The sequence below is a fragment of the Oryx dammah genome, unplaced genomic scaffold (assembly GCF_014754425.2).
Source record: "Oryx dammah isolate SB20612 unplaced genomic scaffold, SCBI_Odam_1.1 HiC_scaffold_15, whole genome shotgun sequence".
In the NCBI taxonomy this organism is placed as follows: domain Eukaryota; kingdom Metazoa; phylum Chordata; class Mammalia; order Artiodactyla; family Bovidae; genus Oryx; species Oryx dammah.
Genome location: NW_024070199.1, coordinates 48,589,769 through 48,606,913, shown reverse-complemented (window position 1 = coordinate 48,606,913; position 17,145 = coordinate 48,589,769). Strand labels below are relative to the sequence as shown.

The 17,145-nt window shown below is 62.2% G+C and overlaps 1 protein-coding gene across 1 annotated transcript in view; it reads left to right on the top strand.

Annotated features, from left to right (window-relative positions):
- The window catches only part of MUC2 (mucin 2, oligomeric mucus/gel-forming), a 19,717-nt gene extending 11,889 nt beyond the window's left edge, over nt 1-7,828 (top strand). Inside the window, exons 29-47 of the mRNA XM_040255229.1 lie at nt 6-143; nt 408-643; nt 950-1,124; nt 1,549-1,796; nt 2,224-2,407; nt 2,691-2,916; nt 3,625-3,803; nt 4,052-4,121; nt 4,241-4,341; nt 4,446-4,477; nt 5,024-5,201; nt 5,405-5,509; nt 5,727-5,767; nt 5,938-6,060; nt 6,160-6,258; nt 6,569-6,697; nt 6,980-7,019; nt 7,229-7,361; nt 7,455-7,828. Of these exons, the coding sequence (XP_040111163.1) occupies nt 6-143; nt 408-643; nt 950-1,124; nt 1,549-1,796; nt 2,224-2,407; nt 2,691-2,916; nt 3,625-3,803; nt 4,052-4,121; nt 4,241-4,341; nt 4,446-4,477; nt 5,024-5,201; nt 5,405-5,509; nt 5,727-5,767; nt 5,938-6,060; nt 6,160-6,258; nt 6,569-6,697; nt 6,980-7,019; nt 7,229-7,361; nt 7,455-7,677 (2,660 nt within the window). The 3' untranslated portion in view covers nt 7,678-7,828. The remainder of the gene's footprint in view (nt 1-5; nt 144-407; nt 644-949; nt 1,125-1,548; nt 1,797-2,223; nt 2,408-2,690; nt 2,917-3,624; nt 3,804-4,051; nt 4,122-4,240; nt 4,342-4,445; nt 4,478-5,023; nt 5,202-5,404; nt 5,510-5,726; nt 5,768-5,937; nt 6,061-6,159; nt 6,259-6,568; nt 6,698-6,979; nt 7,020-7,228; nt 7,362-7,454) is intronic.
- The last annotated feature ends 9,317 nt before the right edge of the window (nt 7,829-17,145 follow it).

Below are 17,145 nucleotides of genomic sequence, written 5' to 3'. Positions count from 1 at the left end.
GCCAGAGACCACCAGCACCTGGACCTCCAGTGTGTCCACCTCCACTGTGACCCCAGCAACCTCCCCCCACATTACCACCAGCGGGGTCACTCCCTCCAGCAATATTCTATGTTGCTTCTTGAATGAGACCTACTACGCCCCAGGTAGGCAAGCTCTTCCTTCTGATTCAGCAGCGCAGGCTGGTGGCGCTTGGGTTCCCAGTGCTTGGGGGTCACTCGGAGGTCTACACTGGGAGCTTGCTTGGGAAGCTGGGTGCTGGGCCTCGGTGGATGTCTCCATGGCCAGCCCCACGAGCTGCAGCCACAAATCAGGGGGCAGTGGGAGGTGTGGGCCTCTCTCTCCTGGCCTCTGGGGGAGCCAGCCTGAGTGCTCGGGGGCGGCATCAGCACTGGTCTCTCCCCTTGCAGGTGAGGTGGTGTACAACGGCACATATGGAGACACGTGCTACTACGTGAATTGCTCGCTGGAATGCACGCTTGAGTTCTTCAACTGGTCGTGCCCATCCACACCCACCCCAACACCCAGCCCATCCACACCCACCCCAACACCCAGCCCATCCACACCCACCAACCAAGAATCCGAGACATCTACTGCACCAGCACCCGGGGTCCCCGGGTGCCCGGACTTGGATCCTCCCAGGCAGGTCTGTGTCTGCGGCGGCTTTTGTTGCCTCTGGCGTCTAAAGCCCCATGTGCTGCCTTCCTGTAGGTCATGACCCTGCCCCTGTGCCCCACACCAGCCCCAGTCGGGCCAAGGCTTCAGGCAGCCTGAAGCCTTCTCCCCCTGGCTGGCTGCCCTCCTGGACAGGGTTGCCCTTGGCTCTCAGCCTCCGGGGCAGGGCTGTTAGCTGCTCACCCAGGGCCTCACCAGCATGGCCCAGCCCCCGCCCCCCCCATGTGAGCCAGGCTGGTCCCGCTGACCCCGTGTCCTCCCACCCACCCCCGCACAGGAGAACGAGAGCTGGTGGATGTGTAACTGCACGAAGGCCACGTGCAAGTACAACAACACCGTGGAGCTCGTGAAGGTGCCGTGTGAGCCCCCGCCCATGCCCACCTGCACCAACGGCCTCGCGCCCGTGCGCGTCGAGGACCCCGACAAGTGCTGCTGGCACTGGGAGTGTGACTGTAAGCCCGACGCCATGGGGACCCTCGCCTGCTCCCCGGGGGGCGCTGCAGACCCCAGGGTGTCGTGCTGGCTTCGGTGGCTGGGTGCCCGCGGAGACTCAGGGCCCCGTCTGGAGTGGTTTCTCCCGCCTCCTGCTGGCTCCTCCTCTCAGCGAGGGTCCAGGAAAGGGCGGGACTGGCCTGATGGAGGGTGGCCACTGCCGAGAGCATGGCACAGAGGAGGTGTCGAGACCGAAGCCAGGCTGCTGTGGGCCGAGGGGCGTGTGCCCTCTCGGGGCCCAGATGCCCCGAGTGCCCCGGGAACCAGACTGCAGGGCCTTCCGCAGTCTCTGCCTGCCCTTCCCACCCGAGCCTTGAGCATGTCCTGTCCCTGTCCTGCCCCCAGTCGGGGGCACGACTCGGGCTCACCCCACTCCCTCCACAGGCTACTGCAGCGGCTGGGGGGACCCGCACTACGTCACCTTCGACGGGCTCTACTACAGCTACCAAGGTAACTGCACGTACGTGCTGGTGGAGGAGATCAGCCCCAAGGTGGACAACTTTGGGATCTACGTCGACAACTACCACTGTGACATCAACGACGAGGTGTCCTGCCCCCGCACGCTCATCGTGCGCCACGAGACCCAGGAGGTGCTGATCAAGACCGTGCAGATGACGCCCGTAATGGTGCAGGTACGCTGGGGGGGGGGTCCACGGGGGGCGCACAGGTGCGGGCTTCCTCACGCAGCGGGAGGCTGGGCTGCCTCCGACCCAGAGCCAGGCTTGGAGAGGTGCTCCGTGGACGCATCTCACGGGCCCTCTGGAGGCCTTGACCGCTGCTCACGCCCCTACCACCCACCCTGGACACAGGTCTCTGCAGCAGGCGCCCCCTCCCTGAGGACAGGGGCTCTCTACACACCATGGAGGGAGTCCTACCCCCTTTCGGGGTCCCCAGGCCTCCCGGGGGGACCCTGAGGACGGTGCCCCTGCCACCTGGCCCCTGGGATTAGTCAGGACAAAGATCTGGCCCAGTGTGATGGGAAGGAAGCGGGGAGGGGGAGGGATGGTCCCCACGGCTCGCCCCGCCCCCTGACCCCCAGGCCCGGGGTTCCCGCCACAGGTGCAGGTCAACAGGCAGGCCGTGGCGCTGCCCTACACCAAGTTCGGGCTGCGGGTGTACGAGTCGGGCATCAACTACATGGTCGACATCCCCGAGCTGGGCGCCCTCGTGTCGTACAACGGCCTCTCCTTCTCCATCCGGCTGCCCTACCGCCTGTTCGGCAACAACACAAAGGGCCAGTGTGGTGAGCCCCTGACCGCCGCGCCCCACTGGGGGAGGACGGCCTGGCAGAGGCTGGCTGCGGGAGCTGCTCCCCGGGGCGGCTCTGCACCCTGCTTGGGCCCCCACAGGCCCCCGGCCGTGTCTGGGTCTGGCCCCTGTGGGAGGCCCCTCAGAGCCGTGTCTGTGCCCTTAGGTGCAGCCAGGTGCCTTCCAGGGAGCTGGGTTGGAGCGGGGGGTCCCGGGGGCTCGCCCTGCTGGGCGCCTGGGCCTGGTGTTGTGTTCACGTGGCCTCCCCACCCGCACAGGCACGTGCACCAACAGCACCTTGGATGACTGTGTGCTGCCCAGTGGGGAGAGCATTGACAACTGCGAGGTCGCAGCTGACTCCTGGGTGGTGAACGACCCCTCCAAGCCCCGCTGTCCCCACACCAGCTTCACCACCAGGCGCCCGGCCACCTCGCCCTCGGCGGGCACCAGCAGCTTCCCCCCGAAGAGCTGTGCCTCTCCACTCTGTGAGCTCATCAAGGACAGGTGATCACCCTGGAAGCCGCACCCCCACCTGGTCTGCCATGGAAAGGCCGCTGGCGCTGGGCCTGGGGCTGGGAAAGCAGATGCAGTCAAAGCGGGTCAGGACTCGGGCTCCTGCAGAGTATCCAGGGCCCCCTGTGACTCCCCCACATCCCACCTCTCCTGCCTCCTGAGACGGTGCAGCGTCTGCTGAGCTGGAAGGCTGGGGTAGACCAGTTGGCCTGGGATAGAGTTAGCGTCCACAACTGGTGCTGGGGAGGGGAATTTGGGCTTAGAGAGGGGGCCAAAGCTGGTATCTGTGGGCGCGAGCCCCTCACCCCCAGAGGTGTGTGCATGAAGGCCCGGATGGCCACTGCTGGCCTTGCTGGGGGGCCTTGGCACCTGGTGACCACTTAGACGCTGACCTTCCCTCTCTGGGGGCCGAGCATAGTGCTCTTCCTCTGGCCTCAGTGCTGGCTGCCGTGGCCCCAGGCCAGCTGGTGCCCCCGAGGCCAGGCTGAGCCCCCGAGGCCAACCTGTGTCCCCGAGGCCAGCCTGAGCCCCCGAGGCCGCCCCTGATGCTCTGCTCTCACCCTTAGCCCACAGGCATCTGTCTGGTGGTACAGGCTGAGCTGGGCCCCCAAGGGGGCGCAGCCCGGATGGAGGTGCCGGGGCAGGGGGATGTGGGAGGCTGGGGGCAGCGGCGCCCGTGACCCGCACCCTCCTCCACAGCTTGTTTGCCCAGTGCCACGCCCTGGCGCCCCCCCAGCACTACTACGAAGCCTGCCTGTTCGACAGCTGCTATGTGCCGGGCTCGAACCTGGAGTGCGCCAGCCTGCAGACCTACGCGGCCCTGTGTGCCCAGGAGGGCATCTGCGTGGACTGGCGGAACCGCACAGGCGGGGCCTGCCGTGAGTGCCCTCCTGCTCGCCCCAGGCTCAGCGGGAATCCTGGCGGGGGTGGGGGGCCAGGCCGCCTGAAGACCGGCCGTGCTAACCCCTGTGGGGCTGGACCCTCGCCTCCCAGCTCGGGACAAATTGAGGGGCAGAGGCCACGCTCGGCCTGCGTGGGCTGGGGTCCCGTGTGGGAGGGGCTGGGCGGCGGTCAGTGGGGGCGGGGTGGGAGCCAGGCCCCTCCCTCTGACGCTGCCCCTCCCCAGCGGTGACATGCCCCGCCCATCGTGAGTACCGGGCCTGCGGCCCCGTGGAGGAGCCCACCTGTAAGTCCAGGTCAGTCACGGTGGAGGCGCTGGGGCGGCTGGCTGGCCCTCCGCCCTGCTCTGAGCAGCCCTGTCTGGGCCTGGTGGTCCCACCCGTCCCCACACCCGTCTCCTGATGCCCTCCCCCAGCCCCTCCGAGCTGAACAGCACGCGCCTGGTGGAAGGCTGCTTCTGCCCCGAGGGCACCACCAGCTACGCGCCTGGCTTCGACGTCTGCGTGGACCTGTGCGGTAGGCTGCCCGCCGCGCGGCCTCTGCCCTCCCCTTCCTGGGGCTGAGCCCAGAGCCTGTGGCAGGGGCTCGAGCTCACAGGGCCTGTCTCCTCTCCCTCCTAGGCTGCGTGGGGCCGGACAACGTGCCCAGAGAGGTAGGCCACGCCCTCAGCGCCGGGGGGGGGGGGGGGGGGGGGGGGGGGGGGTGGTGGTGGGGGTGGGCCCGGCCCTCCCACAAGCTCTGCATTTTGGGGGGCGGGATGGGGTGGAATGAAAACCTGGAACCCTCAGAGGCAGAGTAATGAGTCCCTGGAGTCCTGGAAGGTTGAGCAAGCGCGGGGCCCATCCACCCGCCCCCCTGCGCGTCCGCCTGCCCGCCCCGCCCATCCGCCCACTAGCCGCTGGATGCTCTGGCTACACCTGCGGCCTGTCTGCCCTGTGGCGTGCGTGTCTCCTGCGCACAGCTGGTTCTTTAGCTCTGCTCTGCGTGAGCCCTGCAGACACCCCTGGTGCCTCCGGCACGCGCCAGGCCTGCGGGCCCACGGGAGCAGGTCCCAGCCCTGGTGTGAGTGTCCTCCCCAGAGCCTGTCCCGGGCACTTGGAGGTGGGGAGGGCTCGGGGTTTCCCGTCGGCCGCTCGGTGGGCCCCGCGGCACGGTGCTGCGTCGCGCGCTGAGCGGGCCGGCTCCCCCTCCCCTGCAGTACGGGGAGCATTTCGAGTTCGACTGCAAGGACTGCATCTGCCTGGAGGGCGGGAGCGGCATCATCTGCAAGCCCAAGACGTGCCGGCCGGAGCCCCGGCTGGAGTGCGAGGAGGACGGCACCTCCCCGTTCACGGAGGTGGACCCCGCCAACACCTGCTGCAACCTCACCTCCTGCAGTAAGGCCCCCGCCGGCAGGGCGCGTGGCAGCCGGGCTCTTGCGTGGTCCCAGAGGCCGGGGCCTCAGGCGTGTCTGCGGGGCCTGGGTGCTGGGCAGGCAGGGGTTGAGGGGGCCCAGGCCCGGGGCCCACCCTGCCCGGGGCAGCGTCCAGGGTCAGCGGGCGAGGGGCTGCGCTCACCAGCGTGTCCCTGCCACCCGCAGAGTGCAACGCCAGCCTGTGCAGGGAGAAGCCCCCTCTGTGCTCACTGGGCTTCCAGCTGAAGAGCGAGATGGTGCCCGGGAGGTGCTGCCCCCTGTACTCGTGTGGTAGGTGGTCCGGGCCGGGCAGGAGCGAGGCCTAGGGTGGGCAGGGCTCCGGCTGGGTGTGGGGGGCAGAGGACGGCTGAAGGGGCTCCTGCCTGGGGGCTCAGGGTCTGCCTGGTGGAAGCATCCAGCCCCACGCCCCCATGCTGTCCACCGGATGTGCGTCCACCCTGGGGTCCGGCAGGACAGTCTGACCCTTGTCCTGGTTCTTTCTCCCAAGAGCCCAAGGGCGTGTGTGTGCTGGAGCATGCCGAGTACCAGGTGAGGCCTGCCAGCCATGGGGAGCGGGGCGGGGGGACAGATGGGGTTTTGAGGGCAGGGTCCTGGGCAGGCTCAGCTGGTGGGGGCCCCCCTCCTGGCGATGGGACAGTGTCTTGGAGGAGGGGAGGTGCCATGTGGGCCTGCCTCACCCACCCTCCCTGTGCCCAAAGCCTGGCTCTCCAGTCTATTCATCCAAGTGCCAGAATTGCGTCTGCACCGACCGCAGGGACAACGCCACGCAGCTCAACGTCATCACCTGCACCCACGTGCCCTGCAACACCACCTGCAGCCCGGTAAGCAGCCCCGGTCCCAGCGAGCCGGGCCCGCCCACCCTCACGCCACGTGGCCCTTCCTCTTCCCATGTCAACCCCCCCGCCCCCGGTGTCCCGCAGGGCTTTGAGCTGGTGGACGCCCCCGGGGAGTGCTGCAAGAAATGTGAGCAGACTCACTGCGTCATCAGCCGGCCGGGCCAGCAGAGCCTGGTCCTGAAGGTGCGCCCTCCGCCTGAGCCCGGGGCCGAGCTTCACCCCCCACCCCCGCCCGCAGGGCCAAGCACGTCCTGCCTCCCGTCAGGACCCCTGTCACGGGGTTTTGGGCCCTTGGGCGGCTTCTCCAAGTCAGGCCACTGCTGTGGGACATGGGCCATCTGAGGACTGTGGGCCGCGGGTCCCCGGGCCCCTCCTGGCGTCACTGGCTCTGCAGCTCTGGGCCTGTGGGCCGCACTGGGCAAGGTGGTCAGGGAGCTGGCTGGGGGGCTCTCACCAGGCTCACACAGAACTCCCCCCCGACCCTGTCCCGCAGCCTGGAGACATGAAGAGTGACTCCCTGAACAACTGTACCTTCTTCAGCTGCGTGAAGATACACAACCAGCTCATCTCATCCATCTCCAACATCACCTGCCCTGACTTTGACCCCAGCACCTGCGTCCAGGTGAGCGGCCGTCGCTCCTGGAGTGGGGCCCCGATGTCCCGGGGGGGGGCCGGGCTCCATTGCAGGACGTGGCAACAGCTGCAGGCTCCACTCTGGGCCCGTCTGCAGGAACTGCCCCTTCCGCCCTCCTGGCAGGGGCGGCACGGTCGCCACTGGGGGCGGTCTGGGGCCCCAGCTGTCTCTGCTTCCTCTGGGCCCATCTGCAGGAACTGCCCCTTCCACCCTCCTGGTGGGGGCGGCGCGGTCGCCCCTGGGGCCCCAGCTGTCTCTGCTTCCCCCTAGGGCTCCATCACGCTCATGCCCAATGGCTGCTGCAGGAAATGTAAGTGCCAGCCCCAGGTGGGCGCTGCCTTTGAGGACATCGCCTGGGGTGCCCGGGAAGCCTGAATCCCTTCCAGGAGCCCATGGCAGCCCAGCTTGCTTGAGGGCCCTGGAGTGGGTGGCGCTTGGGAAGGCGGGAGGAGGCCGTGAGGGAGGCGGGAGGGCCGCGGAAGGCGGAGACCCCCTCCCAGCCTCTGCCTGTCTGCCCAGGCATCCCTCGCAGTGAGAATGAGACCAGTGTCCCCTGCTCTGCCATCCCCGTCACGAGGGAGATTTCACACAACGGCTGCACCGCGTTGGTCTCCATGAACGACTGCTCTGGGACCTGCGGGACCTTCGCCATGTGAGGCCTGGGTGCCGGGGCCTGGTGGGGGCAGGGTGGGGGAGACTATGCCCACCCCAGCGGGCGGCGGACCCTGACCCCGCCTTCCCCCAGGTACTCGGCCAAGGCCCAGGCCCTGGACCACAGGTGCTCCTGCTGCAGAGAGCAGCGCACCAGCCAGCGGGAGGTGACGCTGCAGTGCCCGGATGGGGGCACGCTCCGCTACACCTACACGCACGTCGACAGCTGCCTGTGCCAGGACACCCTGTGCGAGCTGCCCACCCAGCGCAGGGCCCGGCGCTCCTTGCCCCTTGGGGTGGCCCCCGGGCAGGGGTGAGGGGAGGGCCCGGCTCCCACCGTCTCGCTTCCCCTTCCCGCTGACCCCCTCAGCTGCCTCGCCTCCTGAGCTGACTTTCTCTCTGCAGATATTTATTTTCTGAGCCTTTGTTCAATTCTTTGCTTTCCAAAATAAACTTGGGCAGAGACGCCGTGCTGGTGTGCTTCAGTAGTGGCTGGGGGCCTGGGTGGGCTGCTGGGCACAGCCCGGGTCTGGCTGCTTCCGAGGGGTGCGTGGGGCCTGGCCAGCAGGCTCTGCACACGGGACATGGGGGAGGCTGTACACGGATGCCTGTCCCGCCCTTGACGTGCACAAAACCCTCGCTGCGCCTTCAAGATGCTGGAGGCTGCCCCTGCGGGAGCCTGAATTTGTGAAAAAGGAGCCACCGAGCTGCATTTGCACCTGTTTGTGTGCATGTGAGTGTGTGTTTGCCTGTGTGACCTGTGTGTGAGTACGCACACGTTTGCATACATGCGTGTGAGATGTACTTCCTCCTGGGGAAACAGAGACAGGCCTGGTCCTGAACCACGCCCCACCTGCTGTAAAAAATGACAGGAAGTGGCCTGACGGGTCCTCCCGGGCTGCCGTGAAGCATTTGGCAGGGCCGTCAGACCCTTCAGACCGAGCTGATGGAGCTCCAGGGGGCTCTGGGGACCTGGGCTGGGGGCAGCCCTGTGTGTGCCCACGTGTTCAGCTGCCCATGTATGTTGCGTGTGCGTCTGCCCATGTGTGTCACGCATCCACTCGCCTGTATGTGTCCACCCTCCCACATGTGTTGGGGAGCTGCGTTGTGAGCTGGCCGAGCCGCCAGAGTGGGAATTCTAGGGAGGGACCATCTGACTCTTTGTGGCCGAGGGCAAGGCTGGTGGCCAGGGACCCTGAGGTTGGGAGGCAGCTGGGTGCCTGGGTGCCTGGGCTGAAGACCCTTGAGCACAGTACCACCTGTGGGCATTGTTGGAGGCCTAAGAGGAGGGTGCTGACCCCCTGGTACGGCCCCTAGTACCCTTCACCCCAGACACCTGTCTGCCACATTAACACCTGAATGATGGATGGGCGCTGGGAGAAGCTGCTCCGGGGCCAGCGGGCTTGCCCAGGGCAGACCCAGGCCCCCCTCCCATCCACTGCCCTCTCCTCGGCCGCCCAGCTCCCTCCCGGCCCACCCACCACCGACACCAGGTCAGGACCCCACAGCAGCAGCCCCAGCCCGGGTCCTGGCTCTCAGTGACCCCAGGAGCTCACATGGCTGCTGGCCCTGCCCTGTGGACTCCTGGGTGGTTAGTGGGCCTGGGTTGGCCTTGGAGCTACCACGTTCCTCCCTGGAGCAGAAGTTTGCTAAGGCGATGGAGGCTGCCCACCTAGCTGTATGGCCACGAGGGGGTTCTGGGAGCCTCAGAACCAGCCCTGCACCTACCTCAGGCTCTGAGCTCTTCTTGTGCCTGGCCTGGCCGTGGGGCCATGAGCTCTGGAGGTGGATGCTAGCCCCGCCTGGCAGCGCCAGCCCCGGGGCCTGCGGGACAGGAGTCGGTGGCAGGAGCTGCGGCCTGAGGGGCCGGTGTGGGGGCCTCAGGCTCTGCCCAGTGTCCACCTCCCGGGGCCCCTGAGAAGTGAGGGCTCCCAGGTGACCGGGCGGGGGTGAGCTGCACTTCCGGACCCACTGGTTTAAGCCCAACAGCCCTGGCTTGTCTCTTCCGGACACATGGGTTTCATGAGGTTTTGTTTGGAAGGAGGTTTTTGACGACCATCAGCAGCCGGTTGTGGAGTCAGCAGCCCCAGGCCCGGAGGAGTCAGGGGCTGCCTCCCGCCCTACCCACGCTGGGCAAATGGACCAGAGAAGGGCTGAGCCTGTGCACGCACGCCTCGGAGACCCCAGGGTCCCCCTGCACCCCAGCAGGGGCAGGGAGGTGGGAGGTGGTGGGTGCTAAGTCACTTCAGGCGTGTCTGACTCTGCGACTCTGGAGTGTAGCCCTCCAGGCCCCTCCAGGCTCCTCTGTCCACGGAGTTTCCCGGGCAGGAATCCTGCAGTGTGTGGCCATGCCCTCCTCCAGGGGGTCTTCTCTACGTAGGGGCTGAACCCGCACCTCTCACGTCTCCTGTGCTGGCGGGTGGCTTCTTTACTGTTGGCACCACCTGGGGAGCCCGGGGGGTGGCATCAGCTCATCACCTTGCTTCTCTCAGGTCATCTGTTTCTGCCCCACCCCCATTTTTTGGTGAGGGCTCTGAGGGTCTGTTGTCCGCCAGACACCTGCACAGTAGGCAGCAACCCTGCCCCTCTGCTCTGGGGGCAACTGCCTTGGCCCGCCCACCAGGCCCTCAAGCAGAGCTGTGACGGGGAAAGGCTGAGATGGCAGATGCTCCCCACTGCCTGGGGGGCCCAGCGTGACGCCTTTGGTAAATGGGGGCTTCCCGGCAAGAGCTCTGGGGAACAGGTTCCCTCCCCACCAAAGCCCCTGCAAATGGCCCACCCAGGTCACAGACATGTAAGAGGGGTGTTGTTCAATCGCTCAGTCGTGTCTGACCCTCTGTGACCCCATGGACTGCAGCACACCAGGCTTCCCTGTCCTTCACCATCTCCTGGAGCTCGCTCAGACTCAGGTCCATTGAGTCAGTGATGCCATCCAGCCAGCTCATCCTCTGTCGTCCCCTTCTTCTCCTGCTCTCAGTCTTTCCCAGAATCAGAGTCTTTTCCAATAAGTCGACTCTTCACATCAGGTGGCCAAAGTATTGGAGCTTCAGCTTCAGCATCAGTCCTTCCAATGAATATTCAGGACTGATTTCCTTTAGGATGGAATGGTTGGATCTCCTTGCAGTCCAAGAGACTTTCAAGAGTCTTCTCCACAGCCACAGTTCAAAAGCATCAATTTTTTTGTGCTCAGCCTTCTTCATGGTCCAGCTCTCACATCTGTACATGACTGCTGGAGAAACCATAGCTTTGACTATATGCACCTTTGTTGACAAAATGATGTCTCTGCTTTTTAATATACTGTCTAGGTTGGTCATAGCTTTTCTTCCAAGGAGCAAGCATCTTTTAAATTTCATGGCTGCAGTCACTGTCCACAGTGATTTTAGAGCCCAAGAAAATAAAGTCTGTCTCTGTTTCCATTTTCTCCCCATCTATTTGCCATGAAGTGATGGGACTGGATGCCATGATCTTTGTTTTTTGAATGTTGAGTTTTAATCCAGCTTTTTCACTCTCCTCTTTCACTTTTTTCAAGAGGCTCTTTAGTTCCTCTTTGCTTTTTGCCATTATGGTGATGTCATCTGCATATCTGAGGTTATTGATATTTCTCCTGGAAATTTTGATTCCAGCTTGTGATTCATCCAGCTCAGCATTTCATATGATACACTCTACATATAAGTTAAATAAGCAGGTTTACGATATACAGCCTTGAGGTACCCTTTTTGATCCAGTCTGTTGTTCCATGTCCGATTTTAACTGTTGCTTCTTTACCTGCATACAAGTTTCTCAGGAGACAGGTAAGGTGGTCCAGTGTTCCCATCTCTTGAAGAATTTTCCACAGTTTGTTGTGATCCGCACAAGCAAAGGCTTTTGTGTAGTCAATGAAGCAGAAGTAGATGTTTTTCTGGAATTCCCTTGCTTTTTCTAGGATCCAATGGATGCTGGCAATTTGATCTCTGGTTCCTCTGCCTTTTCTAAATCCAGCTTCTACATCTTGAATTTCTCAGTTCATGTACTGTTGAAGCCTAGCTTGAAGGATTTTGAGCATTACCTTGCTAGCATGTAAAATGAGTGTAAAGAGTTAAATGTGCAGTAGTTTGAACATACTTTGCATTGCCCTTATTTGGGATTGGAATGAAAACTGACCTTTTCCAGTCCTGTGGCCACTGCTGAGTTTTCCAAATTTGCTAGTATATTGAGTGCAGCGCTTTAACAGCATCATCTTTTAGAATTTGAAATAGCTCAGCTGTATTTCCATCACCTCCACTAGCTTTGTTTGTAGTAATGCTTCCTAAGGAATCAAGGTTGCTGCAAGAAATATCAACAACCTCAGATACGCAGGTCATACCATCCTATGGCAGAAAGTGAAGAGGAACTAAAAGAGCCTCTTGATCAGGGTGAAGGAGAGTGAAAAGCTGCCTTAAAACTCAACATTCAAAAAACTAAAATTATGGCATCTGGTCCCATTACTTCATGGCAAATAGATGAGGAAAAAGTGGAAACAGTGACAGATTTTATTTTCCTGGGCTCCAAAACCACTGTGGATGGTGACTGCAGCCATGAAATTAAGACACTTGCTCCTTGGAAGAAAAGCTATGACAAACCCAGACAGAGTAATAAAAAGAAGAAACATCACTTTGCCAACAAAGGTCTGTACAGTCAAGGCTGTGGTTTTTCATAGTCGTGTATGGATGTGAGAGGTGGACCATAAAGAAGGTTGAGCGCTGGAGAATTGATGCTTTTGAACTGTGGTGTTGGAGAAGACTCTTGAGAGTCCCTTGGACTGCAAGGAGATCCAACCAGTCCATCCTGAAGGAGATCAACCCAGAATATTCACTGGAAGACTGATGCTGAAGCTGAAGCTGCAATATTTTGGCCACCTGATGCGAAGAACTGATACATTGGAAAAGACCCTGACACTGGGAAAGATTGAAGGTGGGAGGAGAAGGGGACGACAGAGGATGAGATGGCTGGATGGCATCAGCGACGTGATGGACGTGAGTTGAGCAAACTCCACGAGTTGGTGAAGGACAGGGGAGCCTGGCATGCTGCAGTCCCGTGGGTTTCAAAGAGGAGGACATAACTTAGCAACTGAACAAGACTAGAAGGAAATCTTACTCATTTGTTAAGGGATATTGCTCAGAAAGGACAGCAAACGTCAGGTTCAGTGCTGGGGCTTTAGAATCACTCCGTGGAAGGCCTGGTGAGTGTGTCCTGCACCGTCCAGCACGCTCCTCGGGCCCTGGCAGGAGCACCGGGGGCGCGTGCCGGGGGGCTCAGGCCTCAGCCAAGGGCGAGGGCGAGAGGAGCCGCCTGGCCAGGCTGGAGCCGCCCTGAGCCCCTCATCTCCCGTGTGGTCGGTCCCACCCTGGGCCCAGCTGGCCGGGCTGAGCCCACAGTCTGTGACCAGGAGGGCAGAGCAGGGACCCAGGGGCATGACCCGGCTCTGAGAGCCTTGAGGCGCCTGTGGACCCTCGGGACTTTGCTCATGGGGTCAAATCAAATCCCATCTCTTTAAGGCTCTGCTGGCCACAGCCCCCCACTGACCCTCCCTCCTCTACCTGCTGGTCCTGGAGAGAAGCTCAGCGTTTCCTCCCTGGGCAGGGGGTCCACGTTCTCCGTTTGTCCTTGCAGGTCATCTCGGGCTGAGCTGTGTCCCCAGTTCATAAACGGGAATCCTGACCCCAGCCCCATAAGCCTTTAAAGATGGGCGGACGTAAAATGGGGGCTGCCCTGGTGTCTCAGCGGCAGAGAACATGCCTGCCAACGATCCCTGGGTTGGGCAGACCCCCTGGAGAAAGGAATGACAACCCACTTCAGTATTCTTGCCAGGAAAACGCCACGGACAGTGGAACTGGGTGGGCTACAGTCCATGGTGTCGCAAGAGTCGAAGAAACGGCTGAGCGACTAACGAAGCGAGGCAGAAGGTAGAGTGCGGTCGCCAGAGTGGACCCTGACCTCACAGGACGGACGTCCTTATAAGGAGGTCAGGACACAGACACACAGAGGAATGGCCGCGTGAGCACGCAGAGAGGAGTCGGCCGTCTGCACGCCCGGGAGAGAGGCTGCAGGAGGACAACCCTGCCCCCACCCGGGTCTGGGGTTCCAGCCTCCAGGACTCGAGACAGTCAGTCACCCTGGGAAACAGCCTCCAGGAGGAGCGGACAGGGCGCACAGGGGGCCATGGGCTTTTGAGCCATCGCCTGTTGGCGTTCCCACTGAAAGCCCACCCCCTGCATGGCTGGGGGGTGTGACCAGGCACGTGCCAGGGGCTCAGAGATCCCAGCCCAGGGTAAAGCAGCTCTGAACAGGGACAGTCTTGACGGGGGTTGGGTCGACTATCACTTCATCTGACAGACATCTAAGCCAGCCGAGATGGGCCAGCAGCCTTGGGGGTCACACCGCTGTGTAGGCAGCACGGCACCAAGCTGACCCGCGAGACCCAGGCTGGGCTGCCGGGAGATGGGGCGGTGGGGGTGAGGCCGGGGCTGCCCCAGGTCCCCTCCCCGCCCGCCCAGCCTGGTCCTGCAGCAGGAAGCACCTGCCCTGTCCCTCGGGAGCACTTCCAAGCCCTGAATCGCCCTCTTCTGGAGTGGGCATGCTGTCCGCCAGCCGCTGAGCCAGGCCCCATGACCACCAGCCTCACACGTTCTTTCTGCCTCATGACTGTGCCCTCTGCAGCCAGGCTGCCTCCTCCTGGCGGGGCACTGGGGGTGGCGGCGGCGGGGGGAGTGTTGTAGGGCATTTTCCAGGCCCAACCCCCTTGGGGTCCGCAGGCCCATAGAACGAGGCCCCAGGGGGATTGGGGGCTTCACTGCCTGGCGTCACAGGCCCCCCCTGCAGTGGCCTGGGGCCTGCAGTGTCCTGCCTGCTCAGGCTTCCCGGCGCTCCCAGCGTCTCCAGGGCAGCGAGCGATCAGCGCATCTTCCCTCTTCCTGCTCGGACGTGGGCTCCAGCTCCAGCTGCAGGGTGGGCTGTGGGCCGAGACTCCCGCGACCCTCTGTGGCCCCTGTGCCCAGCCAGACCCTTCCCCGGGGGCCTGGACGCCACCCTTGTGTGGCCTCGGCCCCCTGGCACCCACCCCCCGGCACTGCCTGAACTGCCTTCCTTATAGTCTGCAGAGTCGACCCCGCCTCTGCCTGAAGACGGGACTCCACACAGAGAGCCGGGAGGTGGGGCAGCGTGCCCCCTGCTTAGCATTGGCTTTTAAGACCTTTCCTGCAAACTGGTCTCGGGTCTCCAGGGTGGGGGGTGCAGTGTCCTCTAAGGATGCCAGCGCCCACAGCAGCCTCCTGTCTGAAATCTGGGCTCAAACAAGACCAGCACTCAAACAGCAGCTCTTGGCCAAACCACAGGCATCTCAGTCCTTTGGCCTCTTGGCATGAGGTGGGCTGAGCCCCAGGCCACGGAAGTTTACCCAGGGATGGGGAGGTCTCCTGCCTTCCCCTCCAGCAGGAAGCGTTGGCACAGTTCACTGATAAGCTGGTCAAAGCTCCCAGCAGGGCTGGGTGCCGGCTGCACCTTTGAACCGGAGGGCTGGTGCGCAGTTTGATGGGGGACAGCTGTCTCTTCTGGCACTTACCCAGAGGCCATCCAGGGGCAGCTCCAGCCACTGCCTGGAGCCCACCAGAGGCCTAGGTCGCTGCAGACATGGGGACCAGGGGTGGTCGTGGGCGAGGTGAGCAGCCCGCTGGCCACGAAGCCTGGGTGTCTGGAGTCTGATGGTGGCTCAGATGGGTTGAGCTCTTCCTTCTGTTTGGCTGAGGTGTTTGGCAGCGAGCGCCCCCGGGGTGTCACCCCCGCCCCTGCTCTGGCGTCTCAGCATCCACACGTCTGCGGGAACTCTTCCAGGACCGGCAAGCCCGAGGGTTGTTTGGCACCCTCGAGCTGGAGCAATAATTGGCCTAAATATCAGATGAAATTCAGACTTCTTCAAGCATTTAAATAACTGACTTGTTGGAAAAGACCCCGGTTGGGAAAGATGGAAGGTGGAAGGAGAAGAGGCCGACAGAGGACGAGGTGTTTGGATGACATCACTGACTCAGTGAACTGGGGCAGACTCAGCGACGGCGAGGGGCGGGGGCGCCTGCTGTGCTATAGCCCACGGGGTCACAAAGAGTCGGACACGACTTGGCGACTAAAAACCACAACCACAACTCCTTGGTCCCGTGACGGTGGGCGTGGAGCTGCCCAAGTGGGCCCTGCTGTCTTCTCCCCTGCCTCTCTATAAGTGAGTGTGATGGGGGCTTGGTAATGAGAGGCCTGAGGAGTCCGCCCCCCGCCAAAGGTCCAGAGCCCCTCCAGCACTCCGCTGGGTCCTCCTGGTTTCCCTCACCATCTCCCCAGTTTTTATGATTCGCACTGGGAGACGTAAGGAGGAACCCTTTGAACTTGAGATTTGTGCGTGTTGTATCAGAAACTCGTTCTTTTTATTACTGGGCGGTGCTGTGCTGTCGTTTGACCAGGATTGCTTATTCCTCCTACTGTGGTGGGCCTCAGGTCACTCCCAGTGCCGTGGGTGAACTATGTTCCGCCACATTCACGTGTTGGCATCTGAACCCCGAGTACCTCCCAACGTGACCTTATTTGGAGATCGGGTCTTTTCAGAGATGCCAGAGGTGACATGAGGTCATCAGCTGGGCCCTATTCCTGTGCGATCATTGTTTATAAAAGGCGGAAATGTGGAGACGGACACACACCGGGGAGGCCGGACGCCACGGGAAGGTGAAGGCAGAGGTTGGGGTGATGCTTCCACCTGCCGAGGATGCGGAGGGTGCCAAAGACCGGAGCAAACCCCCACAGCAGAGGGCGAGAGCGTGACACTCCTCCCTTTAGAGCCTTGGGGGGCAGCCCTGCAGGCCCTCTACCTGGGATGTCCCGCCTCCAGGACGGAGCGAATGAACTTCCGCTGATCAAGCCGCCTGTGTGGGGTCCTGCCTGCTGGGGGTGCGGCCATCAGTTCTGGGCGACTGTGGATAGACAATCACCCTGCAGGGTGTTCTGGGCAACTGTGGATAGACAATCATTTTCAGGATGTTCTGGGAAAATGTGGATAGACAATAACTCTGCACGGTGTTCTGGGTGACTGTGGATAGACAACCATCAACAGGGTGTTCTGGGCGACTGTGGATAGATAATTATCTGCAGGGTGTTCTGGGCGACTGTGGATAGACAATCCCTCTGCACAGTATTCTGGGCGACTGGGAATAGACAATCACCCTGCAGGGTGATCCGTGGTGCATCCCCCACCTCTCTTGGAACCGCTCAGATTCCCCAGTGGCCCAGGGCAGCCTCTGAGCCTGGGGGGCTCTACCAGCTCTGCGCAAGGCGGGCACCAAGGGCCGTCCTTCCGGCTCCACCTGTAGCCCTTCTGGAAGTTCCTTTAGTCCTGGCGCGTCACTCAGTTGTGCCCAGGTGTTGAGGTTTCCATTTCTCTCAGTGGGTTGCCCCTGAATCCCTTTCTTCTGAGGACTTTCATTTTTTACTGTGGGAAAATGTTCCATTATTATTTTAACACTTTCCTTCTCCATTAAAATTTTAAAACTTTTTATCTGTGGTAAGAAACACACCATATAGAATTCGCATGTCAGTCATTTCCAGGCGCACAGCTCGGGACACTGAGACATTCCCCTGGCTGTGTTACCTTCCCTACCATCATCCCCAGAACCCGTTCATCTTCCCAAACAGATACTCTGTCCCCACTGGACACTCACTCCCCTGCCCCACGGCCCCAGCCCCTGGCCCTCCGTCCACTTCCTATGTCTATGGAGGAGACACCTCCAGGGACCTCC